Source organism: Pezoporus occidentalis, unplaced genomic scaffold (genome assembly GCF_034315485.1).
Source record: "Pezoporus occidentalis ecotype Australia unplaced genomic scaffold, CSIRO_AGI_Poc_V1 ctg37, whole genome shotgun sequence".
In the NCBI taxonomy this organism is placed as follows: Eukaryota; Metazoa; Chordata; class Aves; order Psittaciformes; family Psittacidae; genus Pezoporus; species Pezoporus occidentalis.
The window spans coordinates 6,899,160-6,917,584 of record NW_026915691.1 but is presented as its reverse complement, the minus strand read 5'-3'; the positions used below and the strand labels follow the sequence as shown (position 1 = coordinate 6,917,584).

Sequence of the window (18,425 nt, the reverse complement as noted above, 5' to 3'; positions counted from 1 at the left end):
TTCTCCCTCTGCCTTAAGGTCAATGTGCCTGTAATCATGTCACATTTGAAAGAGTTTTCAGAGCATACAACAAGTCCAGTTTCCAGGATAACAGCTGCATCACCATCGCTACACAGACCAGCATGGGGCCTGACTGGCACATGAGGAAGGCATGCACACTCCAAGCTGAAGCAGGCAGCACAAACCATCTCACTGAGGGCACATCAGGTGCTAATTTATATCCATGAGCAAGACACGTGTGCTTTCTGGAGCGCCTGATCCAGCGTGTGTACATACACATTCCTACTGGCAGCCAGCTATGGCATATTAAAGCAGTAAGTGAGAACATATGAAACAATGAAATGTACCACTGCTGCTATAGGAAGATAAACTGGAAAGATGTGCAGTGCTTGGCTGAGTGAGGCTGACTGAGGTCTCTAACGTTACTGGCTGCTGATCAAGAAATCAAAACACAGGGCAGTCCATCATAACCATGGCAGGTGAAGGAAGATGAACCACAACCAGAGCTCAGGATTCCAGAAACCTTCCTTGCTGTCTCAACAGTCAGTAGCATCTTCTCCATAAAGAAAAAAACCCAGCTTGTTTCAATGCATAGTCAAATTCATTAGAAACCCTCTGAAACAGGAATCCTTTCTTACACAGTTTGTTGCCAGATGATAAGGACGGGTTTGGGCACTGTGTTCTCAGGAACACAAATGGAAAATGATGTGATGAACACAGTGTGTCAAAATAACAATCCTCATTTAAATCTTCACATTAGAGACATCTTACATCTCAAATGTCAAACATAAAAATGATTGCCTGCAGAAGGCAACTCTGGGAACATCAATTGTTCTGAATTTCAGAGTACTAATGTGGGAAGAAAATAAGAACTGACTTTAAACAGCATCAGAAATCCTTACCAAATCTGACACTTTGTTCTTGCTATTTTTTTCACCTTTGTTTGCACTTCAAGGCCACATCCCCTCTGTCACTTGGACCACAACAGCTGATGTGACATTTTATGGTGTGCATTTGACACGACTGCTTATAGGGTGCCCCACTGACTGGAAGGACAGTTCCTGCTCCTTCCCAGCAAGGCTCTGAGTAGGATCACACCACTGTTAGTGTCCAAGCAAGCAGAGGATCAGGCTTTAAATAGAAAACCTCTGAGACAAGGAGTAAGCACATCTGTTGTGTAATCCCAGCATAAAACACGGATCGGACTCTAGTTTCTAAAAGTCTTACCCAATTCTGCAGATCGATGACATTCATACAATGCAAACATCAGAAATGCCAGGGCTCTGATCCACACTGATAGGAGGGTAAGCTTTTTTTTTTACACTGAAAATCTTTAATCCCTTTGGAGATCTGGGAGGAAGTATTCAGCTACACCACCACCAAAACCATTCATGGGGTTACTAGTTACTAGCTTTTTCTTCTACAAAACACAGAGAGACAGAAAACAAACCCACTACTTGCTGGAGACAAAGGAAGCCTTAAGAGGGACAGTGTACCAAGGACTAAATGAACTTGCAGTTTTCATGCTGATGAATGGCCCTGCAATCTTATGAACATACTGAACAGACACACTGAACAAACACCCTCGGTGTGGACCAGTCTGCATGCCTGGCAAACTAGATTGACACAGACTAGTCAAGGCTGCAGTTCATGGTTTGGAAAGCTGGTCACGAAACCAAGATGTGTGCCAAAACAGAGATTTTTGGAAAGGTTCTCTTACTAGTCTGAGTTCCCCTTCTTTTTGAAAGTATACGTTAAATTTTCTACAGCTACTAAGTTCCCATCATGGATGCTTTCAAATCTATATTTCAAGTACAGATTTCCTGAACCTTTTCATCAACAATACTCACACGTTCGCTCTTTCCATTACCATAACTACATTGGCATATCACTTAAAAGCCACAGAATTGCACTGTATTTCTATAGGCAGGCATAACAAGAGAGCACAGCCAAAGGCTCTAGCAAACCTATCCAGGTGCTACTGCTTTGGAGGCCCATCAGAAGTCAGTGCAGTGTGGCTATGAAGTGGATACTTTGCTCTCCCAGATTGCTGCCTTCAAAGCACATGTTCCCAGGGAGACAAGTGTTCATGGTTCAACGTTGGTGTCTCTGCATTTCAGGGCATGTAATTCATAATTTGCAGGAGAGACACTTATGCAATCATAGCATCTCAGTGCTCCTGATATTTGCCAGCAAGGGTTGGGCACTCTCCTCCTTGTGCTGCTTGTTTCATCTGTCTCTGAGCAGTTTATGCACTGTTTAATTGGAGGGCTTCTTCACTTGGGTTCAGAATAAAATTGCTGCTCTCAGAAGCCAGCTACTTATGTGCATCAGATTTTAACATCACTCACTGCTTAAGTGTGGACCTTATTCACGCCTGTGTCAGCCCAACTCGGTGCCAGTACAACTCCAGCAAGAGCTTGAACATAAACCTGAGAAAGCCCATGGTTAATCAGGCCCTGTATTGCTGAATAAAACCTGTTACCCCATTACAGGGATGACATTCCTTATTCTCTATTAAAAAGGTCTGTAGTTCCATTTCCAGAAGAGTTTTGCAGATGCAGCTTCCATACTTCAGGGAATGCTTGAGCTACCAGCACTGAAAATCATGTCTAAGAACTTGCTGAGGTTAACCTCTTAGTTCAGTTTTATCCGATATGTGATCATTGTCTCCAGAACAGAAGATACTCAAATACTAGAACAACTCATATGGGAAATGATGCAGTGATTTCACGTATAAACTGGAAGTTGTGAAGTGCGCAAAACTTCTCAGGAACAGAAGACTAAACCCCTGATTTCAGGAATAAAAGCTTTGGCTGATCTTTCATCAATAAACTGCTTCTCAGGGCTGAGTGAAATAGATACAAAACAATGGGAGGAGACCAGGGCACGTTATCCAGGAAAACTGATTGTCTAATTAATTACTTTCCTGCTTACTGAAGTTTCAAGCTGAGCAAAGGGTCAGTGATGAAGGACTGTGCTGTCCTGTAATGAACATGTCGTGTAGTTTTGTTTCTCATTCACACAATGTTTCACTGGCTTATTAGTCATGCCAGAGTCCATTGGAAACTAAAAGAATAGTTAGAAAAGATCCTGTTCTCCTACTAAGGGCTATAATGTGAATTTAGAATCAGAGAGTGGTTAGGGTCGGAAAGGACCTTAAGAACATCTGCTTCCAACACCCTCTAGCTCCAACTTGACCCACGCATTTACAACTACAGCACACGCACTTTTGCGATGCAACTCAGAGATACAACACACGCATCCACAGCTTTGTAAAGCCATCTGTTTTCTTCCGTTCCATTTTGCTATCCCCGTACAACACCTATAGCCTTGCTTCACTTCCACTCCCCCTCGACAAACAGCTGAGATGGAAGCATTGCTTGTACCAACATGACAGCACATGGGAGATTTACCTGATGGGAGCTGACTCATCCCCTTTATCGAGCCAGTCCTGCGGTGGGATTATGTACATGCACCAGAGGCCCCAGTTATAGCCGTGGGCTGCGTTGGCGTATTGCTGCACTTCGAAAGTGTTGTACTTGATATTGTCAATTGCTGGTAGGATGATCCGCTTCCGATCTTCTTTGATGCGGGTAAGTGCAGGTTCCACCCTGAGAACAATAAAACCAGCAAAATCTTTTACAGCCATCCAGTAATCCCAGGCCCCCTTTGCAGTCTGATAACGCAAAGTTCTCTAACACAGACAGCAGTAATCCAGCCAGCCAGCAGCCCGTAACACAGCGGGATGGAACACGGGTCATCATCATACACTGAAGAGGCTGGAGACTGGTGTGAGATACTTCACATAGCAACAGCATGTGAGTTATTCCTTTTATGAAGCTATCCCGGAGTTGAGCACCACAAATTTTTACCGAACACTTGTTCTGTCAGTTCATTTTGCAATGGACGAGTGTTTAGAAACAATACCACCAAGAGTAACTAAACGGTTTGCTAATGGCTACACCACCAGGATACCAGGTAGCCATTAAATACCTGCTCTTCCTGACAAGGCCTGAAGAACAAAACCCACGCCAGGGACTGAATGAATCTGAAGGTTACTCAAAGGTTTTAATCTTGTTTCCTAAGGGCTGACCCCATCAGATCTAGTCTGAATGACAAGTGTGGCTGCATTCTGCCTTCTAAAACCTCTTTGGTGATGAGAAGATTTCAATTGCCAGATGGTGCAAAAGCAGTGAACTGCAGGAAACATGCCATCATTTCAAAAGGCTTTAAAACAGCGATGTGCTTTCAAGAAGCTACATCCCAAAGTGTTTCAGGAAAGTAAAAAGCTTCAGCGCAAACATTCATTTCTGACCAAGGTAGTCTGAGGTTGCTATGAATTTACAGAGAAACTGATCCAAAGAGGTAGCAGACTTACATAAGGGTGGAAAGCACTTCTCAAAGCAGCATTAGAAACAGTCGCTGGTTCACTCCTTTGTAGCTGTTTTCCCTTGAAAAAAGCTTTGAAGATTTTGCAAAGCTCTCACATGTATCTTTTAGGGAATGGTGGTTTGCCATGATTCACAGAGGTAGCAGGACTCCAACACTGATCTTTTCTCTTTTGTTGGTGGTTAAAAGGCAACTGTTACTTCGTCCTTCCAAGTTTCTTACCTCCTATTTTGTTTGTTATATTTAGTTTGTGTAGGCCAACAGAAAGATACAAGTATGAAATTAACTCAACCTGTTTTCAGGCTTCATCATCCAATCTCTTCTGTAAGACAGCAGTTTCTCTGTATTTGAATACAGCCAAACTATTTGTCTTTTGCATACACAGACTCCATGTTGCTTACATGAGGTTGTGCACTGCTTGCTTTCCCTTCTTTTTGCCCCTCCTGTTTCTGTAAAAATACAAGTAGGTTCAGTGAAATCCCTGAGTACTGATGATGAGCTACTTACTGCAAATAAACCATCAGAAACCAATGCCGTAAGAGCATATTTGACAGAAAGACATGGTACCACAGCATTTCATTTGGAGAGAAACTGAAGAGAGTTAAACCAGTTCTATTTAGAATCCTCCAGAAGAATGGCATTTGAGTTTATCAGCTGGATGCCAGTAACACCGAGCATGGAAGTTTTAATGAAAAGGATGATGGGAAGAGAAGAATGACATTGCAAGTTGCAGAAATTTCCCCCCTGGCCAAGAAGGTTATGAAAGAGATGCTCATCTCGGATGCAAATATATTGTTTGGTTACTCTACTTGATTTACTCTGGGAATAAATCAATGCATCGCTCACGACTGGAATAGCCTGAGGTCTCTTTTTACTACTGCCTGCCACCTGCAGCTTGGTGCAGTACTTCTGCTGCCAAAGCGCAACCCTCAAGGTATCAAAGACCTCCACAGAAGCATGAATGTGCATCAGCCCAGAGGATGCACAGTCGCTTCAGCTCAGGCATTTAAAGAACTGCACTCCAGACTCAAAAGAGATTTGTTTGTTTGTTTCCTGTGGGAGAGACAAGAACCAACTGAGGTTCAGGACAGTGCAGTACATGACTCAGAATGCCAATGTGTATCATCCTGAGGCCACACTCATACACTCACATGAAGAACCAATGTGACCTGCCAAATCAGGATAAGGCACTTCCGTCAATAATACAAGATTAGATTTATGAGATTAACTGTTTTAAAAGCCAGTGGGTGGGTGGCAGAAAAACTCTTGCAAATCCAATAAAGCAGAGAAGAATGCAGAAAAACTAAATCTGCTTTGTTCTTTCCACACTGTTATCTCTGTTTATCAGCCCAGAGAAAATAAAGCAGAACAATGGAGAAGTCAGCCAGACACCCCTCTCCCATCGGGAACCAGGTGCCTCCATGCATGGCTGTGTAACCCCTGTGCTTAACATCAGCAGGAGGCTCTCCCACACCCTTCTGGCCTCTGAAACAAAGGCTTTCAAAATAGCAAACAATGGGTATAGATGTCACTAATGAAAAGCCACTAACGGTTTTACTCTAAGAATCCTCCTCTCTGTGATTGTGGAGCACTGGCAGCAGAAGCTTCATTACAGAGCTGACTCCCTTGCAAACCAAACAGCATCTTGGGAAGTCACCCACTTCTGAAGCCCCTGAGCACCGCTTCAGCAGATCTGGTGCAGTGGGCAGGTCACAGAGCAGGAGGATTACATTCTCCAGTGAGATCTGGTGCACATCACAGGACAAAGTTGCACCCAGTGACTCCCATAGCATGCACAAAATGATTATGTTTGGGTCTGCAAAGCAGGAAAACTGACTGCATGCCTTCTGAAGCAGGAATCTGTAAATGGGTTTCCTTTGTAAGAATCAAATTGTCATCCTTATGCACTACCATCTGATTCTCAAATGTCTTTGACAAGCAAAGAGAGACTGGGAACTATTTCCATCTCTCTTGGTTATACTTCTTTAGTCACCATATCCTCAAGTCCTCAATTACTGAGTTGCTTATGTTGATACAAAGCAAGACGGTTTAACCATCACACTTTATCCTGAAGTTTCCATTTCTTTCTACAGTTCCTCCTCAGGTGCTCATTTTGCAAGTATTTTCCTTTGAAGGGTAGATTAAGACTGTGTAATGAAAAAACCTGAAAGAGATATAGATTTCTTCTCCCTTAATGTCACATGTCTGCAATAGACACCCCACATCCAAGGTAATTGCCTCAAACTTTCATTCTCAGAGAGAGAGGCAGAGGTTGGCACTTTTATAATAAGATGCTTCTCATAATAATGTAGACACTGAAAATAGGTGAGATTAATAATGTTCCAGAGGACCTGATTTTGAATACAAAGGGAATTTAGCCTGCTACTTTGCAAGGCAGCTTAAAATCAGATTGCTGAAAGTGTACCTCCAATAATGGTTTGGGAAAGAATGTGAAGAAAATATTTAGCAGCCACTCTGAATTTTCAGCCCTCAATCATATTTATGATTGTGTTCATCTGCCTTGTGTCTTGGAAATGCTAATCTGGGTCCTTATTTTCTTTGTTACAAGAAGAATCCATTCCCTGTGCTGGTGCTGCTGTCACACCAGCCATCACCAAACCATTCCTGTCACTCTATGGTTGACTGAATTCTTGTCTTTTTCCAGTTGCATGGCTTACATTTCTTACCACCTGACTTGGTGTTTTGCATCTGAATGTCACAAGGAGGGATCTCTGGAGTGAAATACAGCAGTCAGATCAAAATACACAAGGAAATTTCATTAATCTCTATCAATCTATTAACTTGAAACCTCAGATTTTGAACTTTTGCAAAATCGGAGGTGTCTAGAAGCTGTCCATGTGATGGAAATTCTGTTTTAGTCCCCTGCACTCAAGAAATACAAATGTTGAATATATTACTGCTTCAGTAAGTGCCGACAGCTCTACCCTCAGGTTACAGAAGTAAAATGCCATGGCGAGGTTGTGCAGTGACTTGGTATGAAAGCAACTGCTGGAACTTCCTTTTCTCCTTTTCCCTCTTTTCACCCAGTGGAGGTGACTTTCTTTCTCTGTATCCACATGTGAAAACCTCATCCCCGCAGGTATTAGGAACAGTAAAGGTTCAGTATCTGGATAGACTGCAGCAATGTCTAGAATATGCTCGCACCCACAAGTAAGGGAGCAGGCTCTGAGTCACAAATGGAAAGAGACAATCTAGTGCAGAGGTGTTCTCCGTTACTCAGCACAACTCAGAGTGGAGAGCCTGTTAATGAAGCATTTTAAACTGAGAGGTTTCACACCTTGTCTTGCCTGATCAGGGACAGCAGAAACAGCAATGGGGCATTCAGACCCAAGCACCAGCTCATCCCAGTGAGATCCACAGGAACATTCAGATCCCAGGTTCTGCCCATGCCCTCTGCACCACTGACACTGCTCGTGCTCTGTTCTCCTGCCTGCCAAGATCCCTAGGCAATGGCCAATGAAGGACTATAAGCTTGAACAGGACTGGGTAATGAACTGTGCTTGCATTGCTTATCTTAGGTAATCCATGAGGTACAAGGGGTTCTTTATTGCTATTCATTGCTAGCAAAATCCAGCCTTGGAGTAGTTCTGTTAGGCTCAATAGACTTACACAGTGTCTTTGTCTCTGTAAGCTGAGCTGCACATTCACCAAATCCTTTGTCAACATGGTGGGTAATTCTGGCTTTGTCTAATTGCTTCAGGTTTTTCAAAGGATTATGATTAAATCTTTCCTAGTAATTTCTATTTTTTTCAATACTAATTTTAAGCTGCTCCATTATTATGCAGATTTAGCCAAGCTCTTTATAGACACCAGTGTTCCTTCCCATTTGGGTTTGTTTTTTTCCCTTTTCTTGCTTTTTCCACTGTGCATCTGCAGAAGTCAGGTGCTCCTGGCAGCTCCAGGACTAGAAGTGGAAGAGATTGCTGAAGTCCAAGTATGTTCAACATGCTGTGCTGATGAGCTGCAGTGAGTTGTTTGAGTATTCCCTTTTCCACATGGCCACTGCTGGCAGCGAGGCAGGACTCTGCCTGATTAGGTACAGACGTGAATTTTGACATCCATCTCTGTTTTCCACAGATGCAAAAATATCAGGTTCCTAGCCTGTATGTGAGTCAACATATTTTATGGGTATAGAGCAGCATATATTGTTAACAAGTTATTTACTGAAGCAAGAAGAAAAATTCTCCCAGGCATATTCATAGACATGATGGATTTCAGCACACTAAATATAAGGAAAAGATTCAGCTTTATAGGTAGTGGATCACATCATCCAGTTCTTTGTTCCACCTAATAAACCCAAGCAGACAATTCAGGACATAAGAAGTTCCTCCCCTCTGTCCTCTCTAAAAGTATGTATCTGTCAGTGTCCTCCTCTCACGCTGCATAGATTTCTGGTGAATGGCTAAAGCCAGAAAAGAAAGGACAATAAATTTAGTTCTCTTATAGACTCCACTAGACTAAAGGGTAATTTTCATTTAGGTTTTATTTATCTGGAGCAGCTCCAGAAATGCAGTAACACACGGCTGAAGTCTCATCCCCAGGACTCGGCCCTGTGGTTGGGAGTGCTTGGTTGAAGCTACACAGAGCATACTGCTGTCCATGGTTTTGGTGGGCTTCCCACAGGCACAAGGATGCGCTGGGAGGAACATCCACAGCGGGTGCCTTGGTGACTGCTCCTAACGGGGAGTTAGTGGAAGGAAGCTCTGATCAGATGCAAGTTTACAACAAAAGATATGTCAATCTGTCAGACTGTGGAGCAGATCCATAAACACAGCACATGCATCTCATGCATTTAATGCTTTTGCCTACCAGTGGGTCAGTTTCTGGATTAACACTGGATTTTCCAGAGGTGTTGAGCACCCATGACTTCAGTGGGAGCTCCAGCAATGCCAGTACTGTGGGCCTCAAAGGACAAGTACTCCCAAGATAAAGAGTAGGAAAAGAGTTACGAGGCAGAGTATAGAATAAGCCTGTAAGAAGATCCGAGAGCAAAGGCAGGGTCATACTGTGATCACACGGGTTTCTCTAATCCCACTGTAAGTCTACCTCTGAACATATATGCATTCTGTATTTAATTCTGGGCCAACCCAGAGCAGCTCAAACTCCACGGGAAACCACAGCAAACAGAAATTGTCTGTTGTCTTACATCCTTATCAGGCAGTCGGAGTGCTCATACCAACAAGGAACTCTGGTTCTTCACAATGCTGAAAAGAACAGCATCTTCCAGATGAAAAATAGATAATCCAAGTTACACATAAGCTCCTCACACACATAATTATATAATGCACCCCTATGTACAAACACCTGCTGACTTCAAGCAGACTTTTAGAAAAGCACGACATAGGAATAAACACACACGACCTAAGAGAAACCACACACGTGCTGCAGGCCAGATCCTCTGCTGCCCAATGCTCCTGCTTCAACGGACTTCACGGCTTCAGGGATGCTTTGCTAACACGCGTCATCTGAGGTTCAGACCCAGAATACTTTTCAGTTCTTAATCAGAATGGCTGTCCTACAGCTTGTTAACACCTCCTATCCCTCCTCCCACACAAATGTCACTTGTCCTGAATTTGTTCAAAAGTACAAATTTCCTAACTGACAGGAGCTGCATTGGAAAGTGTCTCTCTCAAATTCTGCCCTGTCCAGGCGGGTACCCAAATACCCTGACTTGTGGGTTCTTTTGAGATAAATCTTTTCTTCCTCTTCACCATCACTATTAAAATTTTTACTTCAATAAAAAATGAAGACATAATATTAAAAAACAATTTTTTTCCTCCATTTCACAAATCAGATATTTTTTTTTTTTTCCCTTGCAAAGACTTAAGGAAGAGTCCTCATAAGATGTATATGAAAGACAACATGGCCTCACCTTCTAGATTTTATGGCTCAGTGGGTTTAACACTGCATTTTACTCTGGCTGTACCACTGTCAGGTACCACAAAGTAAAAACTTAACACAGAAATGTAAGAATAAAACCTGTGTAATCTGAGAGCTTATCCTGCATGTGTTTTTACACACTACCTCACATTTCACTGATGATACACATTCATCAGACGCAGACAAGCAGATCTACTGACATTCATAATTCTTCACTGAGGCCAATGGAGGAGTATTTAATGCAGGATGCTTTTCCTGTAAATAAGTGTTCCAAGAACTGAAAAAAAAAGCCCTAAATTTCATACTCCCTTTCTTGGTCTCTAAGAGGAGAGAGAAATTCCCATCTGTTCTACCTGACATCTCTATCAGCATTCCTGTTTTCCAGGGGAGGTTTCAGACCTGCAGCCCCAGCCAGAATGGAGAGAATGCAGCATGAACGCCTGCTGGAGAGTTAAAGATCAGCTCTTAGGCTGCCAAATCTGAATAGCTCTTTTCTGCACCACTGAAAAGCAATGAGGACGCTTCAGTGAACACTCTAGGTTGTTTAGGTAGATGAATAGTCAAAGTTGCTTTTCTGGCATGTCCTCTTGTATGTATGCTGGCACCGTCCCACGAAGCTGAAAGGCGCACATGGCTTATGTTGCACACTTCTCTCTCCACTCAGATAATATTAGCTCACTTTTTGTATCTAAAACGTGTATTGCATTAAATTACCAAGTGGATTGATCCTAAGTGATGGTAGAGGCTTTTCACGAGAAAAAACTCCCTCAATAAACACATGTACTTTTCTTTGCATTTGCATAAGTAAAACTTCCAGGTCAAACTTACCATGGTTCCTGGCATGCTGCAATGAGCCATGTCCTGAGCAGGAGGGATAGGCTGAACCCTCCAGGGGGAGAGACTGCACAGGAGAAGGAGTGCAAACGTAATTTCACTTGAGCACTTCTCTCACTAGAAGGAGAGAACCATCCAAAGAGCCACCTGAGCTTGAACAGGGATGTGTGGAGTTTGCTGCTTGCAGAGATTGGCTTGTTAACAGGAAAACATTAACGAGGAGCTTTCCCATAACCATGTCTGTGTTACAGGGTACTTGGGATAATCAAAGTCAGTAGAAGAATAGGAGGAAATCAACTTCCTTTTTCCTTTAACACATCTTCTTGAGAATCCGTTGCTAACAGCCACAACAGCAAATGGCACCACATACTGCAGTATAAAATAAGAGCTGCAAAGTACTATCTACAGACCTGGGGATCTTGATCTTTAGCTCTTCTTAGTTCATTAAAATACCAGTTTTCTATATTTATAAAGCACTGCCAACTTCAGGGATAATGCATAACGATGGGATGTGTGTGGCACAATCTGATGGATACTCAGTATTTCAGGTCCCCTTTCTCATGTCGGGCTGTCTCTGTCTCTCTGGTCTATTGAAATCTTACGATTAAATCCTCTTACTCCACTGCTTCCTTACTGATACTCCCCCTTTGTCTGGCAAAATTTTAATTACTATGGTACTGCATAACTCCACTCAGTGTTCTGATACTACCACTGTGATAGGAGCAAAAGCAATTCCTAAGATAGAATGCAAGTATAATACTCTATCATTATGTCTTCTTTATGGCTCCTAGTACCCTCTTTATGGCTGCTAATATACTGTGGTCTCTGTCTTTCTCTTACTGATTTCTGCTCTCCTCCACTAAATGTGTCCTTTTCCTTACTCAGAGATATAACACCCCATCTCTGCTATCTCTCTTTCCTGCTCCCAGATATAATGTAGTGAAGTTCTCTTCCCCTTGTCAAGTTATTCTTTCCCATCTCTCAAAGACAGGAGTCTATATAATGCTCTACATCTTCTGCAACACAATTAGCAGCCGGGAGGCAACGGTCTGTACGCAGTGTTACTGTGTGTTGCTTAAAGCACAGTGGGTGGACCTAATACAAAAGTAAGAGCAGGAACACTGAAATCTTCAGAAGACCGAAGGGAAAACTGAATTAACAAGCTTAAATATACCCCCAGAGGGGAATGCACAGGAGCTTTTCATACCTATTGGCTCTGCTGGGTTGCTAACTCCTCCTGACATTAAGTACAGTTAAAACCAGACATGGTTCTACTGCAGGGCAGGTAGAATTTTACATGTGAACTGTACTCATACATTATCATGTAATTTTAACTTAAAATTCCATTTGAGAATCCATAGTACTGGCCTCTCAGTCCTCTCCACTTCTGCTCTCACAGCAGCAGTATTGGTTCATGTTATCAGAAGCCTTAAGGTGAACAGGTCAGTAGAAAATCTCTGCTCTGCGCTACATTTCAACACCTGAGAGGCAAAAAAGCAGCAATTAAGCACAGCAAAATAAATAATTCAATAGTTAATTTGACCTGCCAGGTTGTGGAGTATTTCTTTATAATCTACCAGATTGTATTTTAGTTTACAAGAAGTGTCCCTAGAGAGTAATGCTGTGAAAGCCCATAAAACGCTATAAAGCAGTGAAAGGCAAAGGGTCACTCACAAATGGGGCAACTATTATTTAAAGAAGAGGGTTTTTTGATGTCAGTGTCCTGCATATTTCATGAGAAAGTGATTAAGTTCTTCGATGATTCTTTATGAATTAATCTGCCAACTGCTTAGGCAGGTAAAGCAGCCATAGATTGGAAGACTGAAATTGCACTGCTGGTACTTGAATTTTAGATGGAACACAAACCAAACAGAAAGCTAATGCTCTGTTCTGTGGTAAAGGAATTGGCTTCTTTTTAATTGCCTCACAAATAACCCATAGACAGCTTTGAGTGGGAGCAATCCATGTGGCCTCTGAAGACATGAATATACATTGAGAACAGGGGAAATATTAATGCAAGATGAGACTTAATAGCCACAATAAACCCCCTTTCATCCTTACTGACACCACTGCCTAGCTTCTCTGGGCAGATTACATCAGTAAGATCTCCATGTCTGTACAGAAGTGGTAATAAAATCCTCTGCAAGGGTCAGAAAACCTTAGCTTGGGCAGGAGAAGCACTGGAACAGCACCCTCAGCACACTCCCCCCCTCCCTGATCCTGTCCAATAGCTGATGTTACACTGCATGAACAGTTGCAGTGATCTGAAATATCTAGCTTTAAAAGTAAATAAATAAATTAAACCAGCTCTTAAGCTTCCAGAAAATTACTACAACTGCTATTATGGACTTTCATAGTCCTGGGGGAAAAAACTCACGGTGAACATAAACCAGCTGCGCTACAAGACTTATTTTATTGCATCTTCCATTTTATCAAGATATTCATGAAAATACAAAAATAAACACTCTCCTCCTCTGCAATTAAGTTTATCTCTGGTTGTAAGTACAGCTATTTTTAGTTTTAATTTGGGGATATCTCCCAGAACTGCAGAGCATAATCAGCTCCACCATAACCCTGCATCATCAGCATCAAAGACAAGTCTATCTTTGGAAAATACACATTTTACACACTGAAGGTCCCAGCAGCCCTTTTCCAGCTGACAATGCACACCAGTTGCTCCAGTCCCGACTTCCAGTAATGCCAAACATCGGCCACTAAGTGGTGCTACAAAGATTTACTCCAACTGCAGATCTGGCCCATTAAGCCCAAAACTGCACTTGGCGCAGCTGATACTGCTCCCTTGAGAAACAAAGGGGATGAGGAAAGGCGTGCTCATTTCAAGCCCCATTAAAAATGCAGGAAATAATTCAATGTTTCCCTCAAATGAAATGCAAAGAAAACTTATGAGGAAATCAGACTGGTATTCAAGTTTCTAAGAAGGAATTGTAGAAAATGACAAGAGATTAAAAAAAAAAAAACAGTAACTTGCAAGCATGCATCTGCCACCAGCCCAGAGCCTCTTTAATGGTGTCTCCCCATTTGACTGCTTTGGAGGTTTTGGACTCACTGCAGTTTATACTACTTCTCTCTCCACTGAGCTGTACCAGAGCAGGCACAACAGCCTCCCTATGGATCTTGCAGCCACTGCAAAAGATTGTCAGAAATGCTGCAATAATCAAGATCATTATTCAGAAGTAATTGCTAATGTGATAACAGCAGCCTACAGCCTCATCCCTACAGTTATTCAGCTTTCCTGTTGCTGAGCAAATCTCTTTCACAGCCTTTGAGATAAAGAGCATGGTGCAACAGTAATGCTCTCCCTGTGGGAACAGCCAACAACTTACCAGCCAATGTTGAACTCAACGTGAGCATCAAAGAACCCAACAACAGGAGATGTTGCTGCTTTCCAGCCTTGGATTCTGGCTCGAATCAGCCCTTCTCGTTTGTTATTGCGCACTATTTTCACCAGCCCTGGGTATCTTTTATTGACATACTGGTCCAGATTAAATTTTAGCTCAACTGCAAGACAAAAAAGCCCAAATAAATATTCAGAATGAGAAAAGCCCTGAAACATTATGTTTTACTTTCATTTATTCTGCAGCCGAAAGGGAAAGACATCCTGAACTATTCCTAAGCACTTAGTCTCACCGATGCAAACCAAGTACCACAGCTATGGCATGGACTAGTGCCAGGGGGCTCAGCTCAGAGAGACCTGCACAGGTTTAATCTCATAGATTTGAGTATTGTTTTGAAGGGGTATTTTGTATAAATATCATTCAAGGATCACTATTTTAACTCTCTGATTATCTGCATTAGGGTACAACTGGCCTCTGGAAGAGCAATTCTGACCTTATGGCACTGTAACAGTCTGCAATTTTTTACGGTCTGGTGGTTTGCTTTTCTGATTTATGCTATTCATTAAGAGTTTGAAAAATAACCTCAATGGATTTTGGGTCAAGACCTAATTCAGCTCACAATTAATCTGCCTTCATTTTAAAGGTTTACCCTTAAATATAATTAAGACTCCTCAATACTAGGCATCTTCCGCATTGAGCTAAATGGATATTGAAGATTTCAAATAGACTTCTCTTTTGTTCATTTTCAGGCATTCAACCACAGATGGAGCAGAACTCATTCACTCCTTTATTCAGCTTAATTTCAACAGGCTTATGAATGGGCGAATTACCAAAATGCTCTATTTTTTTAAATCAATCTAGTTTGGTAATTCATTTACACAGCAGCTTATTCATAATGAGGCTTTTACTCAAATATATTTATTAGGAAAACTAGTAGAAGCTTCCAGGACATTAGAAACCTCATTCTTCTGATCTATATTACACAGTAGAATCATTATCAGTGAAATCAAAGACTTCATAAATCTCCAGCTATCTAGAAGAATGACAGAGAAAAGCCATATAAGAGTTCACTGAGAAGCAGTGTGTCCAATTCTCCTCTGTATCAGACTGACTCAAACACTTTGCAATCTCACATAATTACTCCATAGGTTACACTGCTGTAACCGAAAGCAGAACTGGACAAAAAAATTCTTAAACCTGTAGGTTTGGGATTTTATTTTTGTTTGGCACTTGTTTTTAGTGATTTGTTCTCTCAACCCTCCTTTCTCTTTGGGGATCTGGAAGAGAAATGGCAACTTCAAACTGAATGATTTAAAGCTGTTCATCTGTGGAGGAATTGCTAAACTTGAGCCTTATTTTAATACATATGATTTGAGAAGACACATCAGTTGCAGAAGCGTAAGGTATAACAAGTTAATCACAACAACACTGCTAGTCACTGTATCCTGAAAGTTCTTCAAACCTTCCCGACCTGTGAAATGAGTTGATCAGCACCCTTATGCTCCCCAATATTTTGATTTTTGGGTGCTGTGACAGAAGCCCTGTTTTCACATTAATGACTGAGATAGCCTGAAGTGGGCATGTACTTTGTGCCCATTCTGTTTCATTCTCATAGTCTTAATTTACTCCCTAGCTCAAAATTGAAGAATCTGTTGCTGCACTTTTCCTTGGAAGCAGAATTTCAACTTTTACTCTATTACTGATGATATTCCTCTGGATCTGAAAATGGAAGTGTCATTTCTAGATGAAGATTCCCCATACAAATGCCATTCATCCTGTGAAGATTCCAATGAAATCAGCAGGGTTTATCCACATCATGATTACTTGTTATACAAATAGTTCGTATTTACTCACAACTTTGTGTAAATGGCTCAATCAACCTTCTCATCAACAAACTCTTGTAAATTCTACTGACTTCAATAAGAGGTATGTTAATTTACACCATCTTGTGAGCTCGCTTGTTAGCCATAAATCAGTGTTGCATGTATGACCTTCCTCCGCTGGCTGTTTAAATGCAGAATGACTCAATGCTGCTGCACCCCAACATTAAAGAAGGAAAGGCATTTCAGCAAGTAGTGACCAAACTCCATTTGGATCTCATTAACCACACAGTATTTACAGAAGAAGTTGCTTGTGCTCACCATTATCACTGTTGTCATCCACCAGAATGATCTCCTTGAGCAAGTGTGATGGCGTGTGATTCACAACGCTGTGCACAGAGCGCAAGATGACAGACAGGGCCTCATTTACAAATATAAAGACCACAGAGATCTGGGGCAGGTCGTTTAGGTAGGTCATTTGTTTGCATCTGGGGAGAAGAAAGAAGTGTTAACCAAGCAGCCACTGGGAGGTAAAACAGACTGAAGAGTGTCTTCTCCTCATCACTGTCCAGCATTTAGGGACTTGCTGGCTTTGTTCCTTCTAACCCTAAAGATGGATGTACTAAAGCTCAATAGAAGCAACATAGCTAGAAGCAGCAGCCTCAGTGAAAATCAAAGTGTCTGCATGCACACAGACTTGCAGCAGCTCTCATTCTCTGGAAGGTTAAAAGCATCTCTTGGAAACCAAAGGAATACCAGCGAGTTTGCTAGGAAACAATCTGGAGCAAGCCCACACCACCACAGCCTACCTGTGCTCCCAGGAGCACCATCAGAAGGTCTGCTCTTAACTCATAATTAGAGCTCATGCTTTTAAAACCAGGACCTGCTCAAGCAACTTTTGCATTTGCCCACACAAAGAGCACTCGCCACCTTTCCCATTCTGCAGTTTGTGCAGCAGAACAAAGGCAGGATGTTTGTTGTACAGACACACACTTGCCCCAATATTTGCAAAGCAGATCTGCTCCATCTGAGATGTCACCCTGGTAGGTACCTACATCCCCAGAGTCACAATTTGTTTTTGCACTTGCTCACTGATGCATACATGTTGCAATACACTATTATGAGTAGAAAAATGGAGGCCTGGAGAAGTTACACAGCACAGAGCAGAGCCTCTGCTCCCAAGCCCCCAGCCCATTTCCCCCGTAACACCACACTGCCTTATTTAATAGAATTCTCTCCCACTAGCTAAGATACTAACTTTAAAAACGTGTTCTCACAGTCAAAATCCATCCAGAATTACCATAGCAATTACTGAACCTGCTCTCTGAAACACTGCTAATGCTATCACAGGAAATGACTTTTCCTGCTCTTATCAAACTTTCTGACCTCTTTCTCATTACTTTGGCATAACAATCCCTTTCCCCCCCACTGTTGGCAGTCAGGGGCATGAGGAAGGTGACAAATGCTTGACTGGTGGGTAACCTCTGGAAATCAGTTATGAATTCTAGCAATTATCCATAATTCCTATTCAGCCCAACTCTATTTGCTCAGAGACTCAAGTACCTGTCACTCAGTGTTACCCCAGCTACTTGCTGGGGGCCAGTACCATACAGAGGACCACTGTGTAGAACTTCTGGGTAAGCAGCATTCTTTTACAGTCTAAAAATAAACCTGGAACAAGGACAGAGATTTCCAGGAGGTGAATGCTCTGTCACCACCTCCTTTTTGAATGCGATTTTCCTCTTGACCACACCAACACATCAAAGAAGTCCATCAGAAATATGTCACTAGCAGGAAAGAGCCATCGGTTAGAAACATGGACCTTGCAAGGTTTCCCTTGATGAGGGGCGTCTTTGATCTGATAGCAATTTGCTTCAGAGCTTCACTTGTATCAGCAGGACACAGCAAATTGCCTATCAGTAAATCAGACTGGTACCCAAGGAGTGGGTGAATTGCTTGAAGTGAGGCAGAGGAGGGATCCCACCCCAGGTCATGTCCTGCATCAGCACTCAGAGCTAGCACAACACAAGGAAACCTAAGCAACCATGCAGCCAAAGTCTGGAAACAGCAAGGCAGAGGAGGAGGAAGTACAGCAAGAATGAGAGTGCAGTCGAAGCAGCAG

The 18,425-nt window shown here is 42.2% G+C and overlaps 1 protein-coding gene across 4 annotated transcripts in view; it reads right to left on the bottom strand.

Annotated features, from left to right (window-relative positions):
- GALNT9 (polypeptide N-acetylgalactosaminyltransferase 9) overlaps positions 1-18,425 on the bottom strand; it is a 232,729-nt gene that overhangs the window by 76,459 nt on the left and 137,845 nt on the right. For all 4 annotated transcript variants that reach the window (XM_062631559.1, XM_062631560.1, XM_062631561.1 and 1 more), the window contains 3 exons: positions 16,625-16,791; positions 14,472-14,646; positions 3,417-3,614 (listed from right to left, as the gene is read on the bottom strand). In XM_062631559.1, the coding sequence (XP_062487543.1) occupies positions 3,417-3,614; positions 14,472-14,646; positions 16,625-16,791 (540 nt within the window). The remainder of the gene's footprint in view (positions 1-3,416; positions 3,615-14,471; positions 14,647-16,624; positions 16,792-18,425) is intronic.